This window comes from Hippocampus zosterae, chromosome 11 (genome assembly GCF_025434085.1).
Source record: "Hippocampus zosterae strain Florida chromosome 11, ASM2543408v3, whole genome shotgun sequence".
In the NCBI taxonomy this organism is placed as follows: domain Eukaryota; kingdom Metazoa; phylum Chordata; class Actinopteri; order Syngnathiformes; family Syngnathidae; genus Hippocampus; species Hippocampus zosterae.
This window is the reverse complement of record NC_067461.1, coordinates 7,509,463-7,526,102: the sequence shown is the minus strand read 5'-3', so window position 1 is coordinate 7,526,102 and position 16,640 is coordinate 7,509,463. Positions and strand designations below refer to the sequence as shown.

The 16,640-nt window shown below is 43.6% G+C and overlaps 1 protein-coding gene across 5 annotated transcripts; it reads left to right on the top strand.

Annotated features, from left to right (window-relative positions):
• The first annotated feature begins 15 nt into the window (after nt 1–15).
• On the top strand, nt 16–16,347 carry arhgef33 (Rho guanine nucleotide exchange factor (GEF) 33). Of its 5 annotated transcripts, none has more exons than XM_052080353.1 (21): nt 16–157; nt 648–953; nt 1,264–1,281; nt 1,689–1,742; nt 5,093–5,198; nt 6,986–7,035; nt 7,972–8,136; nt 10,163–10,275; nt 10,362–10,501; nt 10,568–10,675; nt 11,350–11,476; nt 11,818–11,950; nt 12,272–12,379; nt 12,822–12,914; nt 12,989–13,137; nt 13,214–13,291; nt 14,008–14,192; nt 14,283–14,710; nt 14,773–14,940; nt 15,674–15,795; nt 15,879–16,347. In XM_052080353.1, exons 5-21 carry the CDS (start codon nt 5,141–5,143, stop codon nt 15,958–15,960), a joined length of 2,307 nt encoding a protein of 768 aa, XP_051936313.1. In that variant the 5' UTR covers nt 16–157; nt 648–953; nt 1,264–1,281; nt 1,689–1,742; nt 5,093–5,140; the 3' UTR covers nt 15,961–16,347. The 5 variants fall into 5 exon arrangements, with proteins under 5 accessions (XP_051936313.1, XP_051936312.1, XP_051936311.1 ...); XM_052080352.1 differs by having other exon boundaries at nt 1,264–1,285; nt 1,676–1,742; XM_052080351.1 differs by having other exon boundaries at nt 648–1,285; nt 1,676–1,742.
• Nucleotides 16,348–16,640: the final 293 nt, after the last annotated feature.

The window sequence follows — 16,640 nt, the reverse complement described above, 5'->3', positions numbered from 1 at the left end:
CACCGACCGGCGGCCGTCTCTCCTACGAGGGTCTCCTCCGGCTGTGCATCGAGTTTTATTCAGCAGCGGTGGGCGGGGCCTCAGGCTTGACTCGCCAACTGGCTTCTTGCTGTGTCGCCCGCCCCCTAACGGGCCAAGTGTAGTAAGGCAGCTCGAGGTTAGTTTCTTTTTCAATTCTGCTTCGTTTTTAACTCATTCACTCCCGGAGACATATTTTTATGTCTTTTCAGACTTGGCACATTCTATCCCATGTACTTCGGTTTTCTTTTTCTCCTCGCTTTTTTTTCCAAGACGAAAAGTCTTTTTTTTTTAACTGGTCTGAAAATGGCTGGTACTGAATGAGTTAATCAAAATATTAAGAAATGTGTTCTATCTATCTATCTATCTATCTATCTATCTATCTATCTATCTATCTATCTATCTATCTATCTATCTATCTATCTATCTATCTATCTATCTATCTATCTATCTATCTATCTATCTATCTATCTATCTATCTATCTATCTATCTATCTATCTATCTATCTATCTATCTATCTATCTATCTATCTATCTATCTATCTATCTATCTATCTATCTATCTATCTATCTATCTATCTATCTATTCTGCATATCCATCCATTATCTAATCCGCTTTTCCCTTTGAGGGTCTTGGGCGTGTTGGACCCTCACCCAGCTGTCTTCGGGCAGTAGGCGGGCTACACCCTGAACTGGTTGTCACCCAATCGCAGGGCAAACATCAACTAACAAACCATTCTTGCTAACAGTCACGCCTAGGGACAATTTAGAGTGTTCAATGACGTGTTTTTGGAATGTAGGAGAAATCTGAAATACCCGGAGAAAATCCACACAGGCACGGGGAGAACATCCAAACCCGACACAGGATGGCTGGAGTCAGAGTTGAACCCTGGACCTTTGCACTGTGAGGCTGGCGTGCTAACCAGTCGCCCATGGTCCCGCACACACACACATATGTTTATATAAACTAAATTAGCACAGCTCCACACTACATGTGCCCTGTTGGACACAATTACAACAGTACCAGCCAGTAAACACCACCATTCAAGTGTAAACTTACTTGTATGGTGACCCCTCTGTGTGTGTGTGTGTGTGTGTGTGTTTGTGTGTTTGTGTGTGCGCGCGCGTGCCCGTGCCCCTTTTCATGAGCTAATACCAAATGCAATGCGCCACTAATGGAACGCCAATTGGTTCCCATGCGGTGATCCATGACCTCCACCCCCGACTCTCCTCATCGGACAATAGCAGCCACCTGGACTAATAGTTGGTGTGTGTGTGTGTGTGTGTGTGTGTGTGTGTGTGTGTGTGTGTGTGAGCACGCGTGCTTCGTGATATTGACTGGGTGCAACTTGAGAGGTCAGGACACAATAGCGCTGTGACTCTGAAGACCTGACACCATTCTGCGAGAGGTCACAGCTATGTGACACACACCCAAACACACACGGGTCCTTAATTACCCCTTTCACGCAGTGGTTGCGTAAGTTCCCTTGAAAAGTGTGTTAGCACAATACTTGACCATATTTACTTGTGAGCTGAATGCTTCTGGGCACGTTTCTAACAGTGGCGTATATGTCAAATGAATTTCCCGTTTTGATAAAAGACAAATAGCGCCGTATTGTTGCAAAATGTTATATCGTATATTGGTGTGTTGTTGAAGGTGTTCCTTTCAGGGGTATGGCCGACTGACTGAGTGACAACCGGAGCAGAAGCCGCTTCGTCTTGGGGTGAGTGTGTGGGCGTGAGTCGTGGCCTACAGCAGCAGTGTTGACCTCAGACTGGTTGAGGGTTTATCTTTCGGCAGTTCAACGTTTCTAAGCACACAGCCGAGATATGGAAGGAGTGGCTTCAAGAACAACCCCGTCAATGTCCTCAAATGACCCGCTCACAGATCACAAGTGGATCTCGTTTAACAGGAGGGATCTGAAAATATCATCGTCCTCGCTCTTTGGCAATTTGTTGTTTTCACTGTTAATTGGTCACCATACTAATTTATCTTTCATTCTGGCTGCTCTTGTCTCCTCTTTGGGTTTAAGTTACACACAGTAAAGAATTTAAGTGTACATGCTTGTGTGTGTGGGGGGGGGGGGCGGGAAGGGGGGCACCCACGCATGTGTTCTCCGCTTGTTGAGGATTTGCACTGGTGTGCTAGTACAGTTGTTCTCACTTGGCTGTGATTAAACAGCAGTGGCACACACTTACACGCACACACACACACACATTTTTCTAATGTAGTAATTTTCCTTTTTTGTACTCACAGATAATTAAAAAAATATCAACGCAAAATAAAAATATAACATTTAAAAACAATATGGAATCTGTCACATAACAGGAGCTCTCCAATTATTTTTTGTTTTGCGATGAAAAAAAGTGTTTATATAAAAAAAGACTGCTGCGTGGTCGAAGCAACATAGATCTGTGTGTGTGCGTCCGGGTGTGCGCGTGTCTAAATGTCACAGAAAGGCTCCAGCCTGCTGACATTTTCTCACCAAATTTTTCTCTTCATGTATTTTCAACTTCACGTGTTTTTTTGTGTGCGAATTTCCACCGACGGCGCATTGCGCATTCGCACAAGCGCGCCTACAACCAGGTGATATTTTGGCAGCAGGATGCAGATATTCAGATAAAAGATTAAAAGATTTTTTTTGGGGGGGGGTGCTGAGCGTGTTTCCCCCACGCACATGTGTAGTCTTCACATTGTGAGCGCAGGAACACCACGACCACCAATCTGCATGCTGTTTTAGGACCATGCAAAAAAATATATACGACTGTGTACTCTATTCTTTTAAGTTAAAAATATGTGGAAAGTGATGCTATTGTATTTAAAGGCACACAGAGGGAATTCACTGGTTGTCCTTTGTGTCACCTTACCAACAACATTGTGTGTGTGTGAGTGTGTGTGTGTGTTGTTGCGTGGGCATGTGAGGAAGACTGGAAAGGTTAAGGGCTGAAAGGTGTATCTTTCATATTTTGGAGAAAATAAATTTCGAGGTTTGTGTATGCGTGTGTCTGTGCGCGTTAGCCACAAAACAAAACATACAGAAAATGTAAGTCTTTTAGACATCACGAGACACGCACGCACCGAGACAGAGAAAACGTTCTGTATTTAAACAACAACAAAAAATCAAACATTTGGCAATAAAAAAAGCTCAGTGACAAAAAGTGGCATCAAAAGACGAACAGTCAACATTGACACGCACGTGCACGGAGACACATGTACAGTAAAACAAAATATTCGTCAATTGCATGCACGCGAAGATCCTGAACCAAAAACAAATTGTCAGTGCAACGACATAATTGGCCTGAAGTGTGAATTTATACACAGGAAGCGGACAACGCCGCTGCTTTTCCTCCCGCCATAAGTTTGCCAGGGCACAGGTGTTCACGTGCGTGTGTGCATGTGATGTGGTCATGCACACACATGCCACACACGTACACATCCTTTTTTTTTGCACCTGTGGAGTCGAGGCGTGCAGATGTGCTGTGGCGAATACACGCAGCACGTGTGAGAGGCTGGTACGAGTTGTTACATCATCATCATCATCGTCGTCGTTCAATCCAATTTTATTTATAGAGCGCCAAAGGAAGGAAGTTCATGTCACATGAAACACACAAACACATATTCCACCCTTCAGTTTTTTTCCCGATACACTTGGGAACTCCAAACGCGGAGGAAACCCTGTTTCAGACTTCCTCCGACATGAAGACACACAGTGTAAAAGACGCAATACACAATAATGACCGACAGAGGTCCTCACGTGTTCAAAAATTGAAAAGCAAAGAAGGGAAGAAGAAAGAATTAACGCGGAGAGGCCTGTGCGGGAAGAAAAGGGAGGAAAGGAAGGACAGGTTATCGGGAGGGCCGATAAAGGAAGGAGGAAGGTATAGACAGGGAAGAAATGAGAGTAAAAGAAGGATTGAAGAAAGGAAAAGGGAAGGTGTCATGATTCGGTTTAGGGACCAACAGGTGGCACTGTAGGGCTCCGCTGACAGCACACCTGTTGGTCATAACTAATTAGGGCTTTAAAAGGACTCCCAGCCCGAACACTCAGTGTGGGGTCATTGTTGTTTCTCGTTACTGTCATGTGTGTTGCTGGTTGCTCTTGTTTTCCGTCATGTTTAGTTCATTGTTATGTTTTAGATTTTGTCATGGTTTTTGTTTGATACTTTGGACTTTGTGTGTTTTGGATTTAGTTTTCTTTGTTTTAAATACAATTCTTGAAATACACCCTGCTCCTCTCTTCTGCCTGCTTTTTGGGGTCCAACACCACCTCGCAACGTGATAGAAGGGAGCAAAGAAAGACATGCAAAGAATGGATAGCACAAAGTAAAGAAGGAAGAATTGGAGGGTGGAAAGAGGAAACAAGGAAAAAGAAGCCGAGCTAGCAGATAGAATGAGAGGAAGGTGACAGAGGGTAGGAAAGAAGGAACCAATCAAGGAAGGAATGGAGGAAAATAGTATTGAAGGAAAGGAAGAGAATCAAAAGTGGGAGGGGGTGAAGAAAGAAAACAGGAAGGGAAGGAAAGCAGGGATAAAAGAAAGATGTAAAGATGGAGTAAAAAAAGGAAGAAAATGAGGAAGTGTAGAGGGAAGGTTTGCGGTAAGGAAAGGAGCGACCACTAAAGAGAGGACGGGAATCAAAACAAAGGAGAGGAGTGAAATGAGGAAGGCTGAAAGGGAGGATAGCAAGGAGAGAGGAAAGGTAAGAAGTAATGCAAATGCTGTCATAGCATCAAGTCAGTGTTGTGTTTACTTCCTACTTGCCTCATGCAACCAGTATTATTTGTTCTTTATCCGGAATGAAGAATTTTTATTCCATTATATATTGCTATATGATCTGTCTACATCTGCTGCTCTACTGTTTGTGTGACAATAAACCACCGGAAAATGAACAGATTTGATGCTGTAACGTCTGCCTGTGCGGCCTCCGCACAAACAAAGACCCGTTTGTGTGCACAAGACAAATCACAGGACTCACGTGCTGTTTGCAGGGGTGGGACGCTAACGCAGGCCTTTGGATTTAATCATCATCGTCATCGGCAGCATCTTCTTCCATGTTCTTCTCGTTCTTCACAGGAGGTGACAACACAAGCAAAGAGTGGACTGCACTGGAAGGATTAAAATATGGAGGACAATCTACAAGGTCAAGATTACACAGAAAATGTGTCACCACACAAAAAAGGTATGTTTTTTTTTTGGTGGGGGCGGGGGTGGGGGTCATTTTAATACACTTCGTTCAGACAGTAAAACATAAAAAGGAAGCGCACAAGTCTGTGATATGAACTAATATTACTGCCGTACTGATAAGCTGAACGAGGAGCTGAGTCTGCACTACAGTACCTGTGTATCACGATATAGTCTTTGACTGACATGCCAGCAGAGTTTGTGAAACTACTTAATACTTTCTACTAAAGTCTTGATTTTGTAAATATAACTTGGGAGCGGAAAAGTGGCTTCTTAAAACTATCGGGTGCATACTACTATCCAAAATGTCTTGATAAAATTTTTAATAAGCCAATCATAATCAATGTCTTGAAAGCATTTTCCCAAGTTCCACAGGTAAAGAATGCAAAGTTCAGCATTTGTTTTCATACTTCGGATGGGAGTTGTTGGGTCATAAAGCTCTCCTTCAGAATTTTTTTTTAGACGGTACTTCAACACTTTCTCATGGATTATAGGACAGAGTCACATCAGTAACCTCCCCCTATCTCCTCAACAATGTTTTGACATGTACTCAACACTCTTTATTATGCATTTTGGGTGGTTTCTTATGGAAATTTTAGGAATGCATAGCGTTTGTCCATTTCCCCCCCAAATTGTTATCGAAGAACAGTATGTTGTACAGTATGTTTTGCAGATGTACGTTGTCATGCACAACGGAGTGATTTATTTTATTTATTGTTAGTTTCTGATATTACCGAAGAAGAATTGGGAGTAGGTGTCAGCGGATAGGGTCCTAAATCATGTCCTAAATTCCTTGATTTGATGGTGAAACAATAAAAAAGTCACATTCTCTGCTCTTGTGCCAGTGGTACATGACTTGCTTCACATCTTGGAACGATACTGTATTTTGGACGAGTTCGCCTTGCATTACTCAACAATAAACATGTCGAATACATGGCTTTTATTACTTAGGAAATGGGCAGGGGAGGGGGCGTCAATCACATTTTGGCAATAGTCACACTTTCGTGTATGATGTGTATTTTTGTGTTGTTGTAAATTGCTGGAATTTTTCGGGTATAATTCACCTTTCGCGCCCTTTTAGCAGCCCTCCGGCACGTCAGGGTAACAACACTGTGTCCTTTCTTGTGCGTCTGTTCACATGACAGCAAAGTTACTTTGCCGTGTCTTCAAGCCAGGTTCGTCTGTGTGTGTTGTCAATGCTGACTGTGTATTTAACACGGCACCGCTCACCTTTGACATTCATGGGAAAAACGGAGACCGTTGTGAGGCTAATGTCACGTTGCATGTCGCAGAGACGTAAATTGCGCACAAACGGTACTTTTTCCACTCGGGAATATGTATAAATGACGTGTGGAGAAGAATGACGTGTACTTCCAAGCAGGCATGGATTATGATGACGCGAAAGAGTTTTAACTACAACATCAATGCCAGCTTCCTTAGCCCATCGTTGGAGTTTGGCATTGAGCTAGCTGGTTTGAGAATAAATAGTTTTTTCTTTTTTTTAATTGGACACTATCTGCCAAATTTCTGCCTGAGGTGAAGTCCAGTTCAGTGCTACTATTCCAAGGCACCACTGCATTAAAATATTATATTTTGGTGCCATCTAACGAACGATATCGCTGTGTTAAACACTTTTATTGAGCTGAGGGGAGGAGCTTCAATTCGCTAAGCCATAGCTCTGTCAAATAGGGAAATAAGTGCTTTGTTGCCATTTTGTGGCTTCTACATGTGTTTATTTTCATTTATTTTTGTATTTGGAACTCAATCGTGCTTTTATTTGTCCAGATAAAGAAGAAGACAAAAGTGTGCAGGATGCTAACATGGAGGTAGCGCAGGTAAGAAGCATTATTAGCGTTCCCCCGCTAACTATTTACTGTGTATTTTATGTTTAAAAGTTTTCTTTTATGCTGTCAAATCCCAACTACAATTTTAACCAAATACACCAGTTTAACATGAAAACAATTTACTTACGGTAATTACTCAAGCAGCAAGAAGGCTTCAGGCCTGAGTTTCCATCATGCCCTCAACACGAAAACGAAAACAGTTTTAATGCGGCGCACTTGTACACGATTGAAAATATATAACAATGAACACACTGTTAACAGTGCCAGTCAACACGACGCCGGCCTTTTGACGTCATCGTGATCAGAAAACATCAAGTTCCATACGCATGTTCACGTTTCTCAGAATAAGTGAATCAGCTCAAGGCAAGGACACTTTTTTCTGTCGCTCGCTCTTTCTGTCCTCCATCTTTCCATCACTGCGTGCGGGTCATGTGAAAGGCATCAGGCAGGAGGCATGCGTTTTATTTTATTGATTTATTTGTAACCCCCACTCTCCATTTGGTGTCTGCTGCACAAAAAGGTTCTCATGTTTCAGGAATTCCTTTCAAAAGGTGAATGTTGTAAATTACAGTATTTTCATTCAGTCATTACTCACAGACTGATTTCAAATATTTATTTGAATGAAAATTCCAAATTCCATATCTTGCAAATAAGACTTCTACTTGAGCGACGGTTGTAACTACGTGACGTGCGCGCACTCACTGCCAACAACATGGAACTCTGAAGTGGCCACGCAAGCAAACCATATGAAGACAAGATACAAATATTTTTCTGCTGATAGAAAACTCACATCTTAATGGTTTATGTCATTTCATTTCGACCAAATGTCTCTCGCCTTTCCTAAACCTTTCGAATAAAAGCAAATACGCCATCCATCCGTCCATCAAATCAAAAATATAAACAATCAATGATGTTCTAACCACGCAGCTGCAGGGCCTGGTGGCGGAGCTGCGAGAGGGGCTCCACGATTGCCTGGTGGAATTGTGTGGGCTGCACAAGAAGGACCGGCGGCTGGAAGAGAGCCTGCAGGCCCACCAACGCGACATGGATGATAAAATTATGGGTCTTAAAAACACGCTCAACACTTTCAAGGTGCTGGACACACCACGAAGTGAACCCTCCTCATCCAATGCACACATACACACACACGCACAATGAGCATGGTCTCGATGGATGTGGAAAAGCATCAGTAGTCTAATGATGAACATGTGACTGAATGGAGGCAGCAGAGTAATGTAATGTATTAGACAGGAAGGCGGCTATTTTAGACATTGAGAGGTAGCCATTCATCGGGACTCACACAGGGACAATTTATGGATGACACCATTTGTTTATCTACACACAGTGTGTTGTGCTCGGTCACCTACCAAAAACTCCGACACACTTAACAGATCTCCTGAGACTGAACACTAACTGTACCAACCTCCATCACTCCTATCTACCTGCCAAAAACGAGATCCTACTGACTGACCATGTAGAGTAAGGCGTTTTTAGCCCCAAAAAACGTCCATGTATAGTAAGGCATTTTAAGCCCCAAAAAAACGACTATGTAGAGTAAGGCGTTTTTAGCCCCCAAAAAACGTCCATGTATGTAAGGCGTTTTTAGCTGAAAAAAACGTCCATGTGTAGAAAGGCATTTTTAGCCGAAAAAAACGACCATGTATAGTCATGCGTTTTTAGCCGGAAAAAACACAACCATGTATAGTAAGCCGTTTTTAGCCGAAAAAAACGACTCTGTATAGTAAGGCGTTTATAGCCAAAAAAAACGACCATGTATAGTAAGGCGTTTTTAGCCCAAAAAACGACCATGTATAGAAAGGTGTTTTGAGGCGAAAAAAAAATGACCATGTATAGTAAGGCGTTTTTAGCCGGAAAAAAAACAACCATGTATAGTGAGGCGTTTTTAGGTGAAAAAACGACCATGTATAGTAAGCCGTTTTTAGCCGAAAAAAACGACCATGTATAAGGAGGCAATTTTAGCCCAAAAAAATGACCATGTATAGTAAGGCGTTTTTAGCTGAAAAAAAAACGACCATCGTTTTTTTCAGGCGTTTTTAGCCGAAAAAACGACCATGTGTAGAAAGGTGTTTTTAGCCGAAAAAAACGACTCTGTATAGTAAGGCGTTTATAGCCAAAAAAAACGACCATGTATAGTAAGGCATTTTTAGCCGAAAAAAAACGACCATGTATATTAAGGCGTTTTTAGCCCCAAAAGAACGACCATGTATAGTTAGGCGTTTTTAGCCCCAAAAAACGACCATGTATAGTCAGGCGTTTTTAGCCCAGAAAACGACCATGTATAGAAAGTTGTTTTGAGGCGAAAAAAGATGACCTTGTATAGTAAGGCGTTTTTAGCCCAAAAAAACGACCATGTATAGTAAGGCGTTTTTAGCCGAAAAAAACGACCATGTATAAGGAGGCATTTTTAGCCGAAAAAAACGACCATGTATAGTAAGGCGTTTTTAGCCGAAAAAAAAAGACCATGTATAAGGAGGCATTTTTAGCCGAAAAAAAACGACCATGTATAGTAAGGCATTTTTAGCCTGAAAAAAACGACCCAGTATAGTCAGGCGTTTTTAGCCGAAAAAAAACCGACCATGTATAGTAAGGAGATTTTGGCCGGAAAAAAAATGACCATGGATAGTAAGGCGTTTTTATCCGAAAAAACGACCATGTATAGTAAGGCATTTTTAGCCGAAAAAAATGACCATGTATAGTAAGCCGTTTTTAGCCCAAAAAAACGACCATGTATAGGAAGGTGTTTTGAGGCGAAAAAAACGACCATGTATAGTAAGGCATTTCGAAAAAAAACCGACCATGTATAGTAAGGCGTTTTTAGCCGAAAAAAATGACCATGTAAATAAGGCGTTTTTAGCCGAAAAAAACGATGGTCGTTTTTTTTTCCAGCTAAAAACGCCTTACTATACATGGTCTTTTTTTTTTTTTTTTTAGCTAAAAACGCCTTACTATACATGGTCTTATTTTTAGCTAAAAATGCCTTACTATACATGGTCATTATCATTATTTTGGGCTAAAAACGCCTTACTATACATGGTGGGTTTTTTCGCTTAAAAAAATCCACCTCCTCACCAACCCATTTACCTGTTTCCATTTGCAGGAGGAGTTGAGGGTTGCGTTCTTCCACATCCAGGACGTGTCCAAAAGACAACAGGAGCTGATCAAGCAGCAAGAACAGTTGCAGCCAGAGACCCCCATCTCTGTCCCACATAGGTAGCCCTTGAACTGTAATGCTCCTGTGAACTCTATGATCGCCACGTAAAGGAGAGTCTCACACATATTTCTGATTGGTCCAAAAGCAAGAAGAGCTCCAAGTCCAATGTGCTGAGCACATCTGAGGAGGAGCGCCTCTGTGCAGCGGGCCAATCGGAGCTCAATATCATCCAGCGCTACTTTGGCGAGTCGCCGCACTCGCAGAGTAGTGTCGTGTCCACGCAGAGTGAGCAGCTCAATGGCGTTTTGTGAAAAGGTGACATGAAATGTAATCAAATTAAATGTGTTCTAGCATCCACTTCGGAGCAGCAGAGACGCTCTTCATCCAGAAGTCCGGTGTGGGGGGACGGTAGGAACGGGAGAGAGGACACCGAAACACCGGAGAGTCTGAATGAAAACAGTGAGAAAACGCAATTCCACTCCCACGAGGTACACAAAATGATCAGGAAATGGCTGTGGATAAGATGCGGTCAAGTTTCATTTACTATAAACTCAAATTTATCTGTAGAGCACAAAATGCCATTTGTTTCTAATTTCTTCATTGTACATGAACAATTATACAAATTAATGAAATAAAATACAGATGAAAAATAAGAAACAATAAAACACAAGGCAAAATAAAATATAATAAATGAAATACAATTAGGGCAGCCGGAATCGAACCCTGCACCTCTGCACTGTGAGGCCGATGTGGTAAGCATTTAACCACCGCGTCACCTTCATTGAAATGAGTAAAATCTAAATACACTGGAATCCTAAATGGCTTTAATAAAACGGATCTAAATAGATAAAACTCGATACAATAAAATTAAATTTTAAAAAACTGCAAAAAAAATTCTACATGGAGGATCATCAAATCAAATAAAAAATGAGATTAAAAGAAAGGATAAAATCAAGCAATAAAATTAAACAAAGAAAAAAATAAAAAAAAAGAAATAAAATAAAGTCACATAAAAACTGTGTTTTTTTGGGGGAGGGGGCCCTCCCCAAAAAACACAGTTCCCCACCTCAAATGGAATTAGGCACAGATGCTGGAATTCGCAAAGAATGCAATTTCTTCTTCTCTTCTTGCAGGTATGAGACAGAAGGCCGCCTTGGAGCTGCTGGAGTCAGAGAGGATCTACGTGTCCTACTTGTCTCTGCTACTGAAGGCCAACATCTCCTTCAATGGCTCGGAAGCGCTTGCTGCCAAGGACAAACGGTGGGGGGGGGGGGGGGTGTTGGTCGCTGCTGAAAACAGCTTAACGATTCGTGGGCACACCTCCGTGCGCACCCGAGATCTAAAGTGAACGTTGACAGTGAATGGAAGGCAGGAAATTGAAAAATCTAATAAGACACTGTAGCTTGTTCATGTCATTGTGGTTCAAACCTCCATGCACGCGTTTACAAAGAGCACAAGGGCTCATTCTTAATTCCTTTGGATAACGATCGCATTGGTTTTTTACACCGCTTTTGACAAAAGTTCATCACACATTTAGTGTAAATGCGAGCGAACCACAATTCACAAAAAACGATGTCATGTCTTTCCCGGGCGGGCAACAGTCCGTTTCCCAGCTCGCTGAGGTTCCTGATCCAGCAACACCTGGACCTGCTGCACACCCTGCAAGACCGCATCCTCAGGCGGCAGTGGCAAGGCATCATGGGAGATATCTTCATGAGGCTCACCAGCAAAGAGGTAGCGTAACCGACCAAAGTCCATCGCCGTAATCTTCTGTTGATGCAGTCTTTTTTTTTCCTGAAATGATAAAACTTTGATTTCTACATTTATTTATATACTAATACATGCACTGACAATTATCACGAGCAATAGAGCCAAACATTTGGCCGTCTTGACGCCTCTATTTCGAATCAATTACAATCCTTCACCTGAAAAAAAAAGGCCAGCACAGTTGTGAAACAATCCCCCTCGTCCCCAAAAAAAACTAACCAGTTGCCAACACTTTGCACTGTGTGTGTGACTTGGATGTGGAATGCCCCCCCCCCCCACCCACCACAGAGTGACTTCCTGGACTTGTACGTGTCCTACCTCAAGGAGCTGCCCGACTGCTTGGCCGTGGTCACCATGCTGGCCTCCAACGCCATCAAATCTTCCGCCTTCCTGGAGGTAAAAACACAACACAGGCCCCGCATTGGAACAATGGGGGCAATTTGAAGTGTTCAATCAGCCTGCCGTGCATGTTTTTGGAATGTGGGAGGAAACCGGAGTACCCGGAGAAAACCCACACAGGGGAGAACATGCAATCTCCACACAGAGAGGCCGGAGCTGGAACTGAACCCGAACCCGGTACCTCTGTGCTGTGAGGTTGACGTGCTAACCGCTAGACCAGCGGGCTGCTCGTTAAACTTGAAACCTATTTTCATATTTCTTTCACGTAATCCAAAACATAAAACAAACCAAATCACGAACAACACACAAAAAAATAAATCTCTCTCTCCCCCTCCACCTGCTCCCTCTCCCTCCATCAATCCCCCCATCTCCGTCTCTGATTGGCCAACTTGGACCACGCCCCGCTCTTGCCGTGATTGGTGGCCTCATCGTCTCTAAGAGTGACATCATAGGCGACGAGTCCAAACCTTCCCTGCACACGCTGCTCCTGCAACCGGTGCAGAGGATTCCAGAATACTTGCAGCTGTTGCAGGTGAAACACAACACAGACCAAAAAAGCACAATTCATGCTTTTCTATTTATGTATGTATCTGTGTGTGTGTTTAGGCCTTGCTGAGGCAGACGGAGGCCTCGCACCCAGACTACTACCTGCTGCTGGTGTGCATCCAGCAGTTCCGCAGCTTCTGCAGCCAGCAGCAGCACCTCCTCCAGCGCAACCAGGAGCTCCTGATGCACAACCGCCAGGAGGTCAAAAGGTCCCCAACCGTCTTACTGGCAAAACACAAAGCGAGGAAAATAGGGACGACGTGTGCGCGTGTCTCCCGGCGGCAGGTCGTCCATGAAGCAGCTTCTGAGGAGCATGGAAGGCGGCCTTCAAGGATCTCCTTACCCCCACAACATCACTTTGCTGTAAGTGCAAAGCAAGCTACATTAAGTTTCATTTCCGGCCACTCGGTAGCAGAAAAAGACAGAGTGGAAAAGCACGGGAGCACGCATACCGCCTCGCAGCCAGTGGGGCTCACATGGTTCGTTGCCAAGAAGCGACGCAACACAGTAAAAAAAAAAAAGAAGAAAATTTCCAGAAGAATGTTCAAAAATAAATACATAAAAAAGTCAACTCCCAAAGTTGATCATTTAAGTGGGCAAAAATGAAAAAGGACATTGTCATGAAAATTACGTTTTTTGTTCCTTTTGTAAAAACGGTTTATCATTTGTTTAAAAAAAAAGAGGAAAAAAAAAATTAAAATATTTTTTTCAATTTTAGTTTTCATTATTTTTCATGCTGTATAATAACCTTGGTTGTCATATTTGTATCAACAGATGATACACAGTAGATATTTTTTTTTTGTCTGAAGACAAGAGAGCAGCCATTAAAAAAGAAAAGTTTGCAAGTTCAGGTAAAAAAATGAATAAATCATGTCATCAACCCATCTTGAGGTTACTTCTCATAGCATTCACAAAAAGCCTCTTGCGCGCTTTCCCAGATTAGTTCTAGCGATGTTCCGCATAGCGGCTTCCCGTTATTTGCTACGGGAAAAAGGCAACTTTTTTTTTTTTGGTGTAAATAAAAAGAAAAACTCATCCCCCCCCATCTTGTTCTTTGTGGGCTGTTCAACGTGGACAAGGGAGCACACGAACCCGGCCAAACACAGCAAGCAGCGTCTCCTGGAGCAGATCCAGTCCGGCCATCGCTTCCACGAGCGGGATCGAGCGCAGGAGCCCGAAGCCAACTGCCGCGATGCCGATTGGCCGCCGCCGCAGCTGCACTACTACGGCCACGACTTGGACTTGCGCAAACACAAAGCCGCAGGTTTGGAAGGTTCTTGGGTTACCTGTAAAAAAAAATAAAAAAATCAAGAAATAAAAATCGGAATAACCTCGCCAACCTTTTGGCTTGCAGGTCTGGGCAGCATTCCCGAAACCGAAGCATCCGAGCGCTCTTCCCAGCATCATCCGCCTTCGCGAATCTCGGCATTCAGGCAGGTCCAGCCGGGCTCGGCTCTGGCCGACGCCTTGGAGGAGTTCCTTCTCCCGCCGGACCCCCCGGGGCTGGAGTGTCTGTACGAGGAGGAAAGGAGCTCCCTCCACGAAGCGTCCGCGTTAGATCCCTTCTCCTCGGCCTCGTCCGACTCGTCCATCGACATCGCCTTCGTCAAGTGTCCGAAAGCTACCGCGACCCCGTCGCGCCATGTGCCGACAAACCGGGACGCGTCGGGCAAAGGGTACAACAAACTTCCGAATCGAGGGTGCGCTTCCCCGAACGAGACTGTGCTGATGCATTTCGCTCAACCGCGCCCCCTTCAGGCCAGCCAGCGCAAAAAAAGCAAGGTGAGAAGATCAGCCGCGGAAGATTCTCGGCAACTCATCGAGACGTTTTCCGTCTTTTGCAGTCGCTGAATGGCCTGCAGATGGACAGCGCGGCGATGGACGGCGGCCACGCCAAACTGGAGCGGCAGGGCAGCAGAGGGTGCGCCACACCTCGCAAGATCCACAACTCGCCGGGGAGCAGGAAGGATGGCGAAAAGCCGAGCGACGACCTTCACGGGCTGCTTGGTTTGGTGGGGGAAACGCACCGATGGCCGTGATCAATCGTTGCATTTTTTAGCACAAAAGATGCGACAAAGACATTTGGGGGATAATCGTGAGAAAAAATTCGGAAGAGGAATTACGATGGAACGCTCACAAGTTTGGTGCAGATTTTTTTTTTGCTCTCATGGGGCTACACAAATGATCACAAATCATTTCAGTCATGGTTAAATTCTGAAGAATGTGGTGGGTGTATTTCGTTTATCTTCTTGCCGTGGAATTTAAAAAATTGGGGAAAATGTGTCTGGGGAAGAACTCATGACGTTTGCTCATTTCCCATGGAGCACAAAGTGGCATGCTCATTTTTATCCAGACAAACTTAACTCATTCAGTACCAACAAATTATGGACCAAGTCTGAAAAGACGTTTAAAAACGTCTTTGGGAGTGAATGAGTTAAGAACACTGGGATTGTTTTTTTTTCACCAAATTTTGACAACAAATTTCTTTTTGTTGCCCCACTTGAGTCACGGTTCAACTGTGAGAATAAAACAGCAAAAAATTATTTTCTTTTAATTAAAAAAAAAAATGTCTGCGTAAATCAGAAAGTAGCCTTGCTGAAATTGACGTCAGTTTCACGGAGAAGACAAAAGAAAATATTGAGACCGGTTTAGTTTTTGCTCCGGTCACTTGGCACTAGCTTGAAAGTTGGAAGATTTCAGACTTGAGATTTACTCCCACGTCTTTGCGCTCACTGCTCTTGTCAGGACCAGGCCACGCAGCCGTGGGGGGCTGAGGAGACCCACCACCACACACCCTTCAGCGAGCGCAGCCGCAAGCAGGACAAGGGAGGCTTTCGGAGCTCCTTCAAGAAACTCTTTAAGAAGAAGTAAGAAGTGGGACGCCGTGTTTTGTCTTCGTCCAATAAAAAAGTAGGGCGTCCTCGATGATGAAACCGTTGCTTTCTAATAGGGGCGGCGACGACAAGAAGGACAAGGCGGCAGAGAGAGGTCACGAAAATCAACAAGCAGACATCAGAGGGACTGCGGTGTGAGCGCGTGTGAAACCGCATATGCACCACAATACGCTTTGATTATCCACCGCACCGAAAGAAAGTGCAACAGGTGGAAGAACTACAATTCACAAAGAGCGAAAAATTTACACGGCCGCAAAAGTTTTATAAGTGCAACAAAATGGCAACGAAGCCTCAATTCACCTCCACGTGGTTCTTCGAGGAGCTGAGTTTTGAACGGGAAGGCAAAGTTGGCTAACTCAGAAGCAGGTGGACGCTACAGCAAGGCCAAAGTGTGAAGATTTTTGCAGGGGGTTCACAAATGTGAAGGCTTTAGCTTCAATTTAGACATATAGTGCTGATCGAATTGTAGACACGCATACGTTTCTATGTCTGGACTAGCGCTTCTGAAATTAATTAGGATGAAGAAATTAACTCATTCAATACCAGCCAATTCTAGACTAAGTCTGAAAAGACGTTTAAAAACGTCTTTGGGAGAGAGTGAGTTAAGGACAATTTGTATTTATTTATTTTTTTGCTTTTAAAATTACAAGTCAGCTGATGTTAAGTATCGGTATGGGAATTTCAAGTTTTGGGAGACATTTTAGAAAGGATCATGGAACTTGACATGCTCAATTTTCTTTTACTGGCCACATAAAATGATGTGGCGGGCCAGATCTGGGCCCCGGGCCTTAAGTTTGAGTGTTTTACAACAGTTGAGC